This window comes from Heterodontus francisci, chromosome 24 (genome assembly GCF_036365525.1).
Source record: "Heterodontus francisci isolate sHetFra1 chromosome 24, sHetFra1.hap1, whole genome shotgun sequence".
NCBI classification, from domain to species: Eukaryota; Metazoa; Chordata; class Chondrichthyes; order Heterodontiformes; family Heterodontidae; genus Heterodontus; species Heterodontus francisci.
Window position 1 is genome coordinate 16,845,693 of NC_090394.1, and position 14,054 is coordinate 16,859,746.

General features: G+C 43.1%; 1 protein-coding gene across 2 annotated transcripts in view; it reads left to right on the forward strand.

The window, feature by feature from the left end:
• The window catches only part of LOC137383222 (lipopolysaccharide-induced tumor necrosis factor-alpha factor homolog), a 91,881-nt gene extending 78,220 nt beyond the window's left edge, over positions 1-13,661 (forward strand). For both annotated transcript variants that reach the window (XM_068055725.1, XM_068055724.1), the window contains 3 exons: positions 9,904-10,077; positions 11,149-11,302; positions 13,010-13,661. In XM_068055725.1, the coding sequence (XP_067911826.1) occupies positions 9,904-10,077; positions 11,149-11,302; positions 13,010-13,118 (437 nt within the window). In that variant the 3' untranslated portion in view covers positions 13,119-13,661. The remainder of the gene's footprint in view (positions 1-9,903; positions 10,078-11,148; positions 11,303-13,009) is intronic.
• Positions 13,662-14,054: the final 393 nt, after the last annotated feature.

The following is a 14,054-nucleotide window of genomic DNA, read 5'->3' on the forward strand; positions in this document are numbered from 1 at the left end:
TGCCACTTATCAGCCCAAGCCTGGATATTGTCCATGTCTTGCTCCATTTCTACATGGGTTACTTCAGTATCTGAGGGGTGGCGAATGGTGCTGAACATTGTGTTATCATCAGTGAACATCCCCACTTCTGACTTATGACAAAGCAGCTGAAGATGGTTGGTCCTTGGACACTACCCTGAGCCACTCCTGCAGTGATGTCCTGGGACTGAGATGATTGACCTCCAACAATCACAACCATCTTCCTTTGCGCTAGGTATGACTCCAGCCAGTGGAGAGTTTTCCCTCTGATTCCCATTGACCTCAGTTTTGCTAAGGCTCCTTGATGCCAAGGGCAGTCACTCGCACCTCACCTCCTTGAGTTCAGCTCTTTTGTCCATGTTTGAACCAAGGCTGTAATGAGGTCAGGAGCTGAGTGACCCTGGTTGAACCTAAACTGAGCATCACTGTGCAGGTTAATGTACTTGATAGCATTTTTGACAACACCTTCCATCACTTTACTGATGATCGAGAGTAGACTGATGGGCGGTAATTGGCTGGGTTTGACTTGTCCTGCTTTTTGTGCACAGGACATACCTGGGCAATTTTCCACATTGCTGGGTAGACGCCAGTGCTGTAGCTGTACTGGAACAGCTTGGCACAAGTTCTGGAGCACAAGTCTTCAGTACTATTGCCTAGTCTGGTTGAATAGCTAGAAGTATGTGGAAGCTGCAAGAGTTGGATTTGTGGCTTGCAGAAGTTGCAAGGGTGAAGTGTAGCATCTGAATGTTAGGCATGAGTCCTGACCTCTGCTGATGAGTCACGGAAATGTGGTGCATTGAGCAATGTGTCAGGTTGAAGATGTGTTCGTTGACCTTAAACCACTTGTCTGAGGTCATTAAACATTTTGTGACACTGCAGCCAGTTCCTTGCGGCCAGATTATTTGAATTGAACTCCGTGGCTACCTGCTCCCGTTCCATTCCCAGTGTGAACCTGGAAGGCTCCCTAGCCCCAAACCCAACGCCTCTCTTCCTTTTGACCTCCTGGACAAAGCCTCCAGCACCACACCAGAGAACCTGGAAACTCTCCCTCTGACCTTGCTGCTCTATTGGTATTTTATTCCTTCTGAGAAACACTTTTTTTTGGAAACCATTTCACTTGCTACTGCTGCCAGAATGCACCTCAGGCAAGCTGCAACTCATGCTAACCTCACATGCACCTGGGCTTCCTGCTGTGCATACAGTCACTCTGCAGTTTGTTTAGCGCTGATCTGCACATGGGAATCATTGAAAAGAGCAGGCAGCAGAAAGTTTGCATGTTGCCTAGATCATTTTGATTAGGCACAGTGTTGTGTCAATTGCATCAATGTTGTGTCAATTGTTTTTGTGTGTGTGTGGTGTGGTACCAACATTCCCACTAAGCTGTGTGGCCGCGCAGGCCTTGTTATGTGAGAAATAACGCATGTGCGTGGCCGTGCAAAATAATTTAAAGGGACCCATGCACTTGGGGGAAAAAAACAGGCCCAGCACATCAACTAAATTTTAAAGGGAACCTTGCATGGTACATTTTTAAAAATTTTTGCGCATCTGTGCATGTGAGTTATTTTAAACGGGACAACTTGTGAACTGTTGCACAGTACAGGCTGCTCTACATCTGCACCTTAAAGGGAACTTTGCTAACCGCAATGAATTTTTAGCCCATAGAAGTTAGTGAGAAAGGAAAAAGGTTTATGACGATTGTAAAGTTCAGCAACGATTTATATAGCACTTTTTTAACATAATAAAACATCCCAAGGCGCTTCACAGAAGAATTATAAAACAAAATTTGACACCCGAGCCCAGTAAGAAGATACGATGGTAGATGACCAAAAGCTTGATGAATGATTTGGTTTCAAGGAGCGTCTTAAGGAGGAAAGAGAGATAAAGGTTTGAGTAGGGAATTCCAGAGCTAAAGACCCAGGCAGCTGGTGCCAGTGATGATGGTGGAGTAATTAAAACCAAGATGCTCACAGCATAAGAAATAGGAGCAAGAGTAGATCATTAGTCCCTTAGAGTTGACTTTATCTAATCGTACTATGATTTTCTAAGTTTATTGTTTAAAAACTCCTTAATAGATTTCAGCATTTTCCTGATGACTGATGTACAGGCCAGTTTGCCTGACTTCCTGTTTTCTCTCTCCCTCAAGGGAGGCCGGAATTGGAGGAATGTAAATATCTTGGAGAGTTGTAGGGCTGGAAGAGATTACAGAAACGGGGAAGGGTCAGGCCATCGAAGGATATGAAAACAAGGATGAGAATTTTAAAATTGAGGCACTGCTTAACTGGGAATCGGTGTAGTCAGTGAACACAAAGGTGATGGGTGTGCGGGACTTGGTGCAAGTTAGGACATGGGCAGCAGAGTTTTGGATGACCTGAAGCTTACAAAGGGTGGCCAACCAGGTGTGCGTTAGAATAGTCAAGTATAGAGGTCACGAAGGCATGAATGTGAGCAGCAGCAGATGAGTTGAGTCAGGGGTGAAGTTGGGCAATATAATGAAGGTAGAAATTGATGGTCATAGTGATGGCACGAATATGTATTGGAAAGCCCATTACAAGGTCAAATATGGCACTCGGGTTGCAAACCGTCTGGTTCAGCCTCGGACAGTTGCCAGGGAGAGGGATGGAGTTGGTGGCAGTGGAGTGGAGTTTGTGGTGGGAATCAAAGACAGTGGCTTTAGTCTTCCCAATAATTATTTGAAGGAAATTTTTCCTCATCCAATTCTGGATGCCGGTCAAGCAATTTGATAATTTAGAGACAGTGGAGAAGTTGAGAGGTGGTGGTGTGGTAGACTTGGATGTCCTCAGTGTACATGTGGAAACTGATGTGTTTTTGGATAATGTCGCCAAGGAGCTGTAGGTAGATGAGAAATAGTAGGTGGCCAAGGAAAGATTCTTTGGGGATACTAGAGGTAATGGCACAGGGGCAGGAAGAGAAGCCATTGCAGGTGATTTTTTTTTTTCCCCTTGGCTACGATCATGTTTATCATAAGAACCAAGCTGATTACAGAAAGTACAAAAATCTAAAATGGGGAATAAGCAGGACACCGGGTATGAGAATAGCTTAATAATAGCTAACATAATTAAGACTTGGGTTCCTTTTTAAGCATAAATAGTAAAAAATAGCCAAAGGAAGGGTGGGGCTGATTAGGGACCAAAAAGGGGATTTTGAATAACTTGAAGATAGACAAGTCTCCCGGGCCTGACGGGGTATATCCAAGGATGTTATGGGAAGCAAGGGATGAAATTGCAGAGCCGCTGGCAATGATCTTTTCATCTTCTCTGTTGACGGGGGTGGTACCAGGTGATTGGAGGGTGGCAAATGTTGTGCCCCTGTTCAAGAAAGGGAATAGGAACAACCCTGGGAATTACAGGCCAGTTAGTCTTACTTCGGTGGTAGGCAAGTTGATGGAAAAGGTGCTGAGGGATAGGATTTCTGAGCATCTGGAAAGACACTGCTTGATTCGGGACAGTCAGCACGGTTTTGTGAGGGGTAGGTCTTGCCTCACAAGCCTGATTGAATTCTTTGAGCAGGTGACCAAGCAAGTGGATGAGGGTAAACCAGTGGATGTGGTGTACATGGATTTTAGTAAGGCATTTGATAAGGTCCCCCATGGTAGACTTATGGAGAAAGTCAGGAGGCATGGGATAGTGGGGAATGTGGCCAGTTGGATTAAGAATTGGCTAACTGATAGAAGGCAGAGAGTGGTCTTAGATGGTAAATACTCAGCCTGGAGCCCAGTTACCAGTGGCGTGCCACAGGGATCAGTTCTGGGTCCTCTCCTGTTTGTGATTTTTATTAACGACTTGGATGAGGAAGTCGAAGGGTGGGTCAGTAAATTTGCAGATGATACAAAGGTTGGTGGAGTTGTGGATACCGAGGAGGGCTATTGTCGTCTGCAAAGGGACTTGGATAGGTTGCAGTGCTGGGCTGAAAAGTGGCAGATGGAGTTTAACCCTGAAAAGTGTGAGGTCGTCCATTTTGGAAGGACAAACACGAATGCAAAATACTGGGTTAACGGTAGGGTTCTTGGGCATGTGGAGGAGCAGAGAGACCTTGGGGTCTATGTGCATAGATCGTTGAAAGTTGCAACTCAAGTGGATAGGGCTGTGAAGAAGGCATATGGGGTGTTAGCGTTCATTAGCAGAGGGATTGAATTTAAGAGCCGTGAGGTGATGATGCAGCTGTACAGGACCTTGGTAAGGCCTCATTTGGAGTACTGTGTGCAGTTCTGGTCGCCTCATTTTAGGAAGGATGTGGAAGCCTTGGAGAGGGTGCAGAGGAGATTTACCAGGATGTTGCCTGGAATGGAGAATAAGTCTTACGAGGAAAGGCTGAACATTCTAGGCCTCTTCTCATTAGAACGGAGAAGGATGAGGGGTGACATGATAGAGGTTTATAAGATGATCAGGGGAATAGATAGGGTAGACAGTCAGAAACTTTTTCCCCGGGTGGAGCAAAGCGTTACAAGGGGTCATAAATTTAAGGTGAAGGGTGGGAGATATAAGGGGGATGTCAGGGGAAGGTTCTTTACCCAGAGAGTGGTCGGGGCATGGAATGCCTTGCCTGGGGAAGTTGTTGAGTCAGAAACTTTAGGGACTTTCAAACGGCTTTTAGATAGGTATATGGATAAAGGGGAATGATGGGGTATAGATTAAATTGTCCTTGACAGAGGACAAAGGATCGGCACAACATCGTGGGCCGAAGGGCCTGTTCTGTGCTGTATTTTCTATGTTCTATGTTCTATGTTCTATTCTAGTGAAGTGGAGGGGATGGTTGAGGTATTAAACGAAGATGATGTTGCCAATGAACAGTTAAGCAGGAGGCAGTAGCAGTATTGGATAGGTTAACATTAGAGACAGAGGAACTACTTAAAAGGTTGGCAGCCCTCGAAGAAAAATGTCTCCCGGCCGAATGGAATGCATCCTCGGTTACTGAAGGAAGTAAGTGTGGCCAGAGCCTCTTCAACTTCCACCATCTACCAATGCTCCTTCGATATATGGGTGGTACCAAGGGACTGGAGGATTGTAAATGTTGCAGCCTTTTTCTGAACAAATAGAAAAAGGGAGAGAGGGATAAACCCGGCAACTACAGGCTTGTCAGCCTAATGTTAGTGGGAAATCTTTGAGACAATAAAATAGGATGAAGTTAATTGGCAGTTGGAAAAGTCTGGGCTAATGAAGAGCCAGCATGGATTTGTTGAAGGCAAATCGTGTTTGATTAACTTGATCAACTTTGAAGTAACAGAGGAGGTTGATGAGGGTAGTTTGGTTGATTTGTGCTCATCTGGACTTTCAAAAGGTGTTTGAAAAGGTATCATCATATACGTTAGCAAAATGAAAGCCTATGGGATTAACGAGGCCGTGACAACATGGATGCAAAATTGGTTAAGGGACAGAAAACAGTAGTGGTGAACAGTTGTTTTCCAGACTGGAGGAAGGTGTACAGTGTTATTCCCAGGGTTTGGTATTGGGACTGATGCTTTTTTGTTTTTAATAATGAGAATAGTAACAGACTTCAGGAAGACATGTGGACCGATGATTAAAAACTGGAAATACTGTGGTCTGGCAGCATCTGTGAAGAGAGAAAGAGTTCATGTTTCGAGTTGGACATGACCCTTCTTCGGAACTGAAGAAAAATAGAAATGTGATGGGTTTTAGGCCATTGAAAGGGGGGAGGGGAAGGAAGAACAGAAGGGAAGCAGAAAAAAAAAGCATTAGTCCAGAAAGAGTGTTAATGGCAAAATAGTGAACAGCTCCGCCTGAAAGCAAAAACATGAAAAACAAGGTTTAAGACCAGCACATGGTTTTAAAAAAAAACACCCAATTAAAATGTGAGTCATGGACAGAAATTATTGAACTCAATGTTAAGTCCACAAGGCTGTAGAGTGCCTATTTGGAAGATGAGGTGCTGTTCCTCAAGCTTGTATTGAGCTTCACTGGAATGCTGCCGCAAGCTGAGGACAGAAATGTGAGTGTGAGAACAAGATGGTGAATTAAAATGGAAGCTCGGGGTCATGCTTTTGGACCGAGTGGAGATGTTCTGCAAAGTGATCACCCAATTTTTTGGTCTTCCCCAGTTTAGAGGAGACTACATTGTGAGCAGTGAATACAGTATACTAAATTGAAAGAAATACAAGTAAATCGCTGCTTCACTTGGAAAGAGTGTTTGGGGCATTGGATGGTGAGGAGAGAGGAGGTAAAATGGCAGGTGTTATACCTCCTGTGATTGCATGGGAAGGGGATGAGGTGTCAGGGGTGATGGTGTGGAACAGGGTGTCACAGAGGGAACGGTCCCTTCAGAATGTTGACGGGAGGAGAAGATGTGTTTGGCATCACGCTGGAGGTGGGGGAAATGGCAAAGGATGATCCTTTTGGATGTGGAGGCTGGTGGGGTGGAAAGTGAGGACAAGGGGAACCCTGTCGCGGTTCTGGGAGGGAGGGGAATGGGTCGGACACAGTTGAGGGCCCCGTCAACCACAGTGGGGGGGCTCCTTGGTTGAGGGAAAAGGAAGACCTATCAGAAGCGTGGTTGTGGAAGGTTGTATCCTCGGAACAGATGCATCAGAAACAGAAAAACTGGGAGAACGGAATGGAGTTCCTGCAGGAGATAGGGCGTGAGGATGTTTAGTCGAGGTAGCTGTGGGAGTTGGTGGGCTTGTAATTAATATTAGTAGACAGCCTATCTCCAGAAATGGAGGCAGAGAAGTCAAGGAAGGGAAGTCGGAGATGGACCATGTGAAGGTGAGAGAAGGGTGGAAATTGGAAGTAAAGTTGAAGTTTTCCAGTTCTGGGCGAAAGCAGGAAATGGCAGCGATATAGTCATCAATGTACTGGAAAAAAGAGTTGGGGGAGGGGGCCCGAGTAGGACTGGAACAGGGAATATTTGACAGACCCCACAAAAAGATAGGCACAACTAGGACCCATAGTGACACCTTTTTATTTGGAGGAATTGAGTGGAATTGAAGGAGAAGTTGTTCAATGTGAGAACAAGTTCAGCCAGGCGGAGGAGGGTGTTGGTGGATGGGGACTGGTTGGGCCTCTTATCAAGGAAGAAGCGGAGAGCCCTCAGACCACCATGGTGGGGGATGGAGGTGTAGAGAGATTGGACGTCCATGGTGTCAGGAAACTGAAGATAATCAAAATGACATAGGGCATCAGAAGAGTCATGGATGTAAGTGGGAAGAGACCAGACAAGGGGAGAAAATAAAATAGTCAAGATAGGAATAAATAAGTTCAGTGGGGCAGGAACAAGTTGAAATGATAGGTCTACCAGGACAGTTATGTTTGTGGATTTTGGGAAGGAGGTTGAAGCCGGCTGTTCGGGGTTTCAGGATTATGAGGTGGGAAACGGTGGAGGGAAAATCTTTAGAGGAGATGAGGTCAGTGACCATCCTGGAGACAGTGGTTTGATGTTCAGACTGGTGAAACGTACAGACGTGTGGCAGATGAACACTGAGCCGTGAAGTGATGTTTTTTAATAGAAAGAATAAGGAGAGGCTATTTGAACTAAATGGTACAACTTTTACAGGGGTTGGATGAATGGAGAGATCTGGGGGTACATATACCCCCAGATCTTTGAAGGTATCACGACAAGTTGAGAGAGCTTTTAAAAAAAAATGTGGGATTGTTGGCTTTCCTGATATATGAAGCATAGAGTACAAAAGCAAGGAAGTTGTACTACCTGATAGAAAACACTGGTTAGGCCTCAGCTGGAGTATTGTTCAATTCGGGGCATCACGCTCTAGGAAGTAAGAGAGGAGATTTACTGCACCTTGTGTGGAAAAACTGGGCTTCTGCTCCTTGGAGCAGAGAAGGTTAATAGGAGATTTGATAGAGGTGTTCAAAAACTTGAATGGTTTTGATAGCCTAAATAGGAAGAAATTGGCAGAAGGTTTCATAATCAGTGGACCCAAATTTATGGTGATTGTGTGCTTTTAAAATTTCCTTTATGCATTTTTTTTTTTTCGGCCAGTGAGTTGTTGTGATCCATGCACTGCATGAAAGGGTGGTGGAAGTGGATTTAATAGTAATAATCAAAAGAGAATTGGATAGATACCCAAAGGGAAAGATTTACTGGACTATGGGGAAAGAGCACTAGAGGTTCAACATATTAAACTTGTGCTGAACAGGAACTGACAAAGCAAACAGAATGGAAAATAGTAAGAGTTCTGGTCACTGAGATGTATGGGAGACACTAAGATAGAGATGATTCAACGACAGGATTCCAATACTTGTTTTTAGTACCCCAAAAGGCTGAAGGAAATACAGTTTTTAGTCTGGAATCATGGAAGTTTACACCACAAAATGGGGCCTTCATATTTGTTTGCTTTACTTGCTAAAACCGCAAAAGGAAGTATTGAGAGCTGACCTTATGAGGGTATTATAAAATAAGAAATGATCTGGGCAAGGTAGATCTGAGCTGAACTTCACACTTCATAAGAATAAAATGGCTGATATTCGATCTGCACCCATTCTACCAGCCGTTGACTGCAATGGAAACTAAATTTAGACTAGTGTATAATAGGCATTCGATTCGATAGCTGTTTTACGCCCTGCCAAGGTTGAACATTCTGGTACCTATTAAGTAAACAGTGATGGTTGAACAAAACAACTAATTTAGGCCAGATTCCAGGGAGCTCTTCACACATGAGAATCAACACATGGAATACTCGAGGTAGGAAAGTAGAGGTAAACGCTGGCATTTTCAGGAATCATTAGATTCTGTAAGGAGTGACTGTCGGGTCCTTTTTGGGTAGATACACCATATAGCCTGCCTTGTTTTGTGATTTACCATTCAGTAGTGCTCCTTTCTATTAACTTTGAGGAGAAGCATTCATCAGATCACTGTTGCTTTTCAATTGGACAGTATGGTCAACTCTGTTTCAATATTGCCTTTCACAACCTCGGGATGCCCCAACATGCTGTACACTCAATAAGGTACTTTTTGAAGTGTAGTCACTTGTAATGTAGGAAACACAGCAGCCAATTTGCGCACAGCAATGTGATAATGACAAAACGTCTGTTTTTGGTTGGTTGAGGGATAAATATTGGCCAGGCCACCAAAGAGAACTTCCTGTGCTTGGCAGCAGGTGTAGTAGAGAATGAAACATAAAGGACAAAAGCTAATATTCCAAACCAAAGACTGAGCGTTCAGTAGGGAACCTACAGTTTATGGGTTAATACCATTTCAGCCATGACTCAGGTGGTAGCACTCTCACCTCTTAGGGTCAGAAGATTGTGGGTTCAAGTCACACTCCAGGACTTGAGCACTAAAGACTACGCTGACACTTCATCGCAGTACTGAGGAAGTGCTGCACTGTCGGAGATGCCGGATTTTGGATGAGACCTTAAACAGAAGCCCCGTCTGCCCTCTCGCGTGGATGTAAAATATCCTATGCTGTTTTGAAGAAGGGAGGAGTTATCCCAATATTAATCCCTCAATCAACCTCACAGGAAAACATTTAATCTGGTCATTATCACATTGCAGTTTGTGGGAGTTTGCTGTGTGCAAATTGGCTACAACAGTGACTACACTTCAAAAGCACTTAATTGGCTATAAAGCAGTTTGGGACTTCCTGAGGTCATGAAAGGCACTATATAAATGTAAGTCTTTCTAATTAATTAGACATATGACATCCATTGTACTCAACTGTTGGTTTAGGGTTTTATAGTTTTTTAAAAAAAACCTAAGCACATTGAGTAGAGATCATTTTGATTTCCAGTGTGCAACGTAAAGGAACAGCATTGAGGCACTGCAAAGCTGTCAGCAAATTCTGCTCCAGGTAATTACTCTGAATAAAAGCTATACTCTTGGATTTTCTAAGCTGGCAATAGATCTGATACTTGGAAAAGTTGAGCAAAGTTTCTCACGTATACTGTTGAATTTCAGGAAATATCTCTCGCCCAATGGAGTCGAAAGGTCCTTATGGTGCACCCCCTAACTATGCTGATTCAGTGCAACCACCAAGCTACCAAGGGATTCCTGGGAATCCGCCTTATCCTGCAGCGCCTCCCATGGGAGGTCCTGGGATGCCAGCTCCCCAGCTTGCTAATCCTCCTGTCGGTAAGTCTGCCAGCAGCATCCCTTAGAAAGCATTAAAATGAACTCTTTAACAAAAGGCAAGTGTTAAATTCCTATCTAGTAACTATTTACAAGGGTCTAAGTACAGACTTCTAATCATGGTATGACGTGCTCTGTTCCAACATTATAGCCTGCAGATAGAAGAGGTACACAAAATTAGAGAGTGCTGTATGCTTTAAGAAAGATTAAAAATGGTGGTTTTCATTGGTGCCCATGGAGTGTGCAGAAAGAAAACGGGTAGCCTAGTCATTCCAATTTTCACCATTCCTCCTCAAAATGCAGGGACATGTGCTGGCCATTTTTATAGGTCTCTAACATTAGAACCAAGACCCTATTCAAATGCAGGGGGAGCCTTGTGGCAGAGCTGATCCTGTGCTAACTTGCTGCATTTTCCGTATGGGTTACTGGGTACTGATCATCCCTGTCTATTTTGCTTCCTTCCTTATCTTGGGGCTTTCTGACCAATTGTGGCATCCCTACTGCAGCTGAGACTGTTACTTCAGCAGAATGAAAATTGAAAATGGAACTTTCTTGGTCTATGACTTAGTACAACATTCGGCAGTGCATTTACTCACTAAGTCATCAAGATTTATTATACTTGTCTGGGCATCTGCCTGTGCCTCCGTTGTTAACCCAACTTTAAGCCTGAACTTCTGATCTGCTCCTGAATGCCATGTTTAGTTTCTCAAGCTTACTGTTTGTTTTTATTGATCACGTTCACGTTTAATTTTGGAGCATTTGTACATACACACACTTCTGTTCAACTGAGCACACTGCCCTTGACCATGTGCGCTACTGCATGTTTCCCTAACTTGCACCCTTCTCCCCAGTGTTTAGTGATCTGGACCCAGCACATATGCAGAGCATAACTTACCTTGGAGGTACCTTCAGGGAAGGAAAGTAAAAATGGTGGTTGAAATATTTTAACTTCTACTTTGATTTCCAAGTCTAATTCAACATTGTTGTAAAGGGTTTGAATAGGTCAGATTTACTGGATATTTTGTTCTTGCTATATAGGATGTACTTCAGGAGCGTTATTTTTTCTTCCCCCAGTGGTGCAGACTGTTTATGTGCAGCCGAATCAACCCTTCAGCTTCCAGCCAATGCAGATTACCTGTCCATCCTGTAACCAAGTAGTTATAACCCGTATTAGCCACTCACCAGGAGCACTGACGTGGCTTAGTTGTGGAGGTCTCTTCCTTGTTGGGTAGGTATTCCAAGTAACTATGATCATCTCTGAATGTTCAGTGAGAAAGAATCAATTTACATTGAGTTATAGAGCGATACAGCATTGAAACAGGCCCTTCAGCCCACCGAGTCTGTGCCGACTATCAACCACCCATTTATACTAATCCTATATTAATCCCATTTTTCCCTCTCACATTCCCACCTTCCCTCACTTTTAAATGTATGCTGCCAGATATGTATGCATGGGAGACGTGCACATCCATTTGCTGAAACCAGTCTTTGTTGTATTCGAAGGCTCGGCAATTTTAAGTACATTTTACATTATTGCAAAGTAGTTTCAGTGGACATTGACATGAGCAGCAATGTAAATTACGAGGCAATCTGACTTCCAAATAGAAAATGCTGGCAACACAATAGCAGGTCAGGCAGCTTCTGTGCAGAAAACCAATAGGTTGTTATTTTGGGTTGGGACTATTCACAGAATTGATAATTGAAAAATAAACAGTGCATTAATACATGTCAGAAATAATGATGGAGGAAATGAATATTTCAGAGTTAATAGATTGAATGACCAAGCAGGAAATTGTTAAATGATCACTTATGTCCTGCAGTTTCAAGAAACTATCAAAAGTGAACAGCTGAGGTACAAGAGCCCTTTGTAAGGAAAAATGAAAATAGGAGAAATTTAAAAACACAGCCAGCTGATCAAGTCAAAAGCACTATGTTTGCCAGTCTCGAGGAGGAATAATACTAGGCAACAGTGACACTGGCCCTACTACCAGTACTAGTGTTGAACAAAATATCTCTACCCAAAACATCTTCACTGTCGAGGAGACATCCAAGGCAGTACGTGCAGTCTGCTCGATTAGAGGGACTGCATGTAAATTGCTATCTTACAGAAGTAGTGTTTGGGATGTGGGAGGTGAGGAACAGACACTTACTGCTCCTTCTAACCTTGCACAGGAATGTGCAAGAGGAAGAGCAGCTAGAGGTTGGGGTACTGGAAAAGTGAACCAGGATTTCACCGGGAACAAACCTGCCAGAAAATGGGAGAAGATAGGAAGATATTTTTGGTGTTTGGATAATGTAAATGGCGAAATGGTGAATGTGGAGGCTGGTTAGGGTAGAAGGTCGAGGACAAGTGGGATCCTGTTATGGAAAGAGGATGTGGCAGAGGTGCAGGAAGGGTCTGATGTGGTCAGGGGCTCTGTCACAGTAAATGGTAATCCTTGGCTGAAGAGAAAGGGTGTTTTAGACGTTTTGGTGTGGATGGTAAATTTATAAGTAGTTGCAATGGAGATGGAACAGCTGGAAGAAATGGATGGAGTCCTTACAGGAAAAAACATACTCTAGATGATTGTGGAAAGAGAGGACTTGTAATAATAGGTGTGCGTGGCAAGCTATCAGAGATAGATAGACAGACGAGACACAAGTGAAAGTAAATGCTGCTTCATTCACACATTAGTGCTGAGGCTAAAAACACTTCTGTACACATCCAGTCTGTTGTTTGTGCCCGTGTTTATCTTTATTTTTAAATGCTGGAACTAACTGAAGGATTCTTTGTTGTACGGTTTTACCTCAAGTGGACTATTTCTTTTTTCTCCCTACAGTTGTGCTACTTTAATCTGGTGTCTTTCCATATTGCCACCCTTTCATACACTGCATGTCCTACAAAATCTTATTTTTTGGGCGCATTCTAATTGTCTGACATTTCTGCTGTTACCAGATGTGTGTTTGGCTGCTGCCTGATCCCGTTTTGCGTTGATGGTCTTCAGGATGTGGAACACAATTGTCCAAATTGTGGACGGCACCTCGGCAGCTGCAAGCGTCTGTAAAATTTCATGTCAAGATCCTGCTGTGCTTCAGTGAAATGTCAAATTTTGATACTGCAGCGAGACAGAGTTTTCTTTTTGTAGAATCTGATGATTTGCATTACTCATGAGACTTTCCATTTTCACTTGCAGAATGTGAACTGCTGCCTTTGAACACATGAAGTAAAATTTATTTCTCAAAGTGGGAGACTGTCTATATCGTCATAATTGAAACTGCTCATAAAAGAACTGTCATTCTGCAAATGTCATTAGCAGCCAGTTAATTATGGGTAAAAATGGCAATTCTCTTTTTTTTTCTTCAGGTAGTTTTGTCACTTGGTTTAAATAATCTTAAGTAGATTTTGGTAATTAGTTTTATATCTTTGATTTCTGATGGAAATCACTTATTCTCTGAATAGTCCTACAAGAATTTGGATTACTCTGGTATGTAATATTTCTGCATAGGATTGCTGTGTTCCAGTTGGTAATTTTGATGGTAAATATCATTGCTGCTGTTAAAAAATCACAATTGCAATCTGCTAAATAAAAGCCTGCATGAAAGTTGAACAGCACCCCACTATCACTTTAATGTGCTCATCTGAGGCCTGGCTGGGCCTTTTAATAGGCTTGTATATCTGTCTGGTTCTGCACTTTCAAGTTGGGTAAAAGGTGAAAGCTGTTGAATTGCAGATCATGCTCGCACAAAAATAACCATTTCGTACTGCTGCCCAGAGGTTTGGAAACACTTAACAGTATCACTAATCCTAGAGAATTAGGATATATCACAACTTTTTAACTTCCTTAGTCATCTTATAGATAGAATTACAAAAGAAGGTGGTGCTCTCTAATATGGGAAGTTCACAGGAAGGATTAACCATCAAGATCCACTATATTAAATATGTAGAATCTCATTCTGTCTTAAACCACTGAACAGGAAATGGATTCTAATGAAAGTTTGAT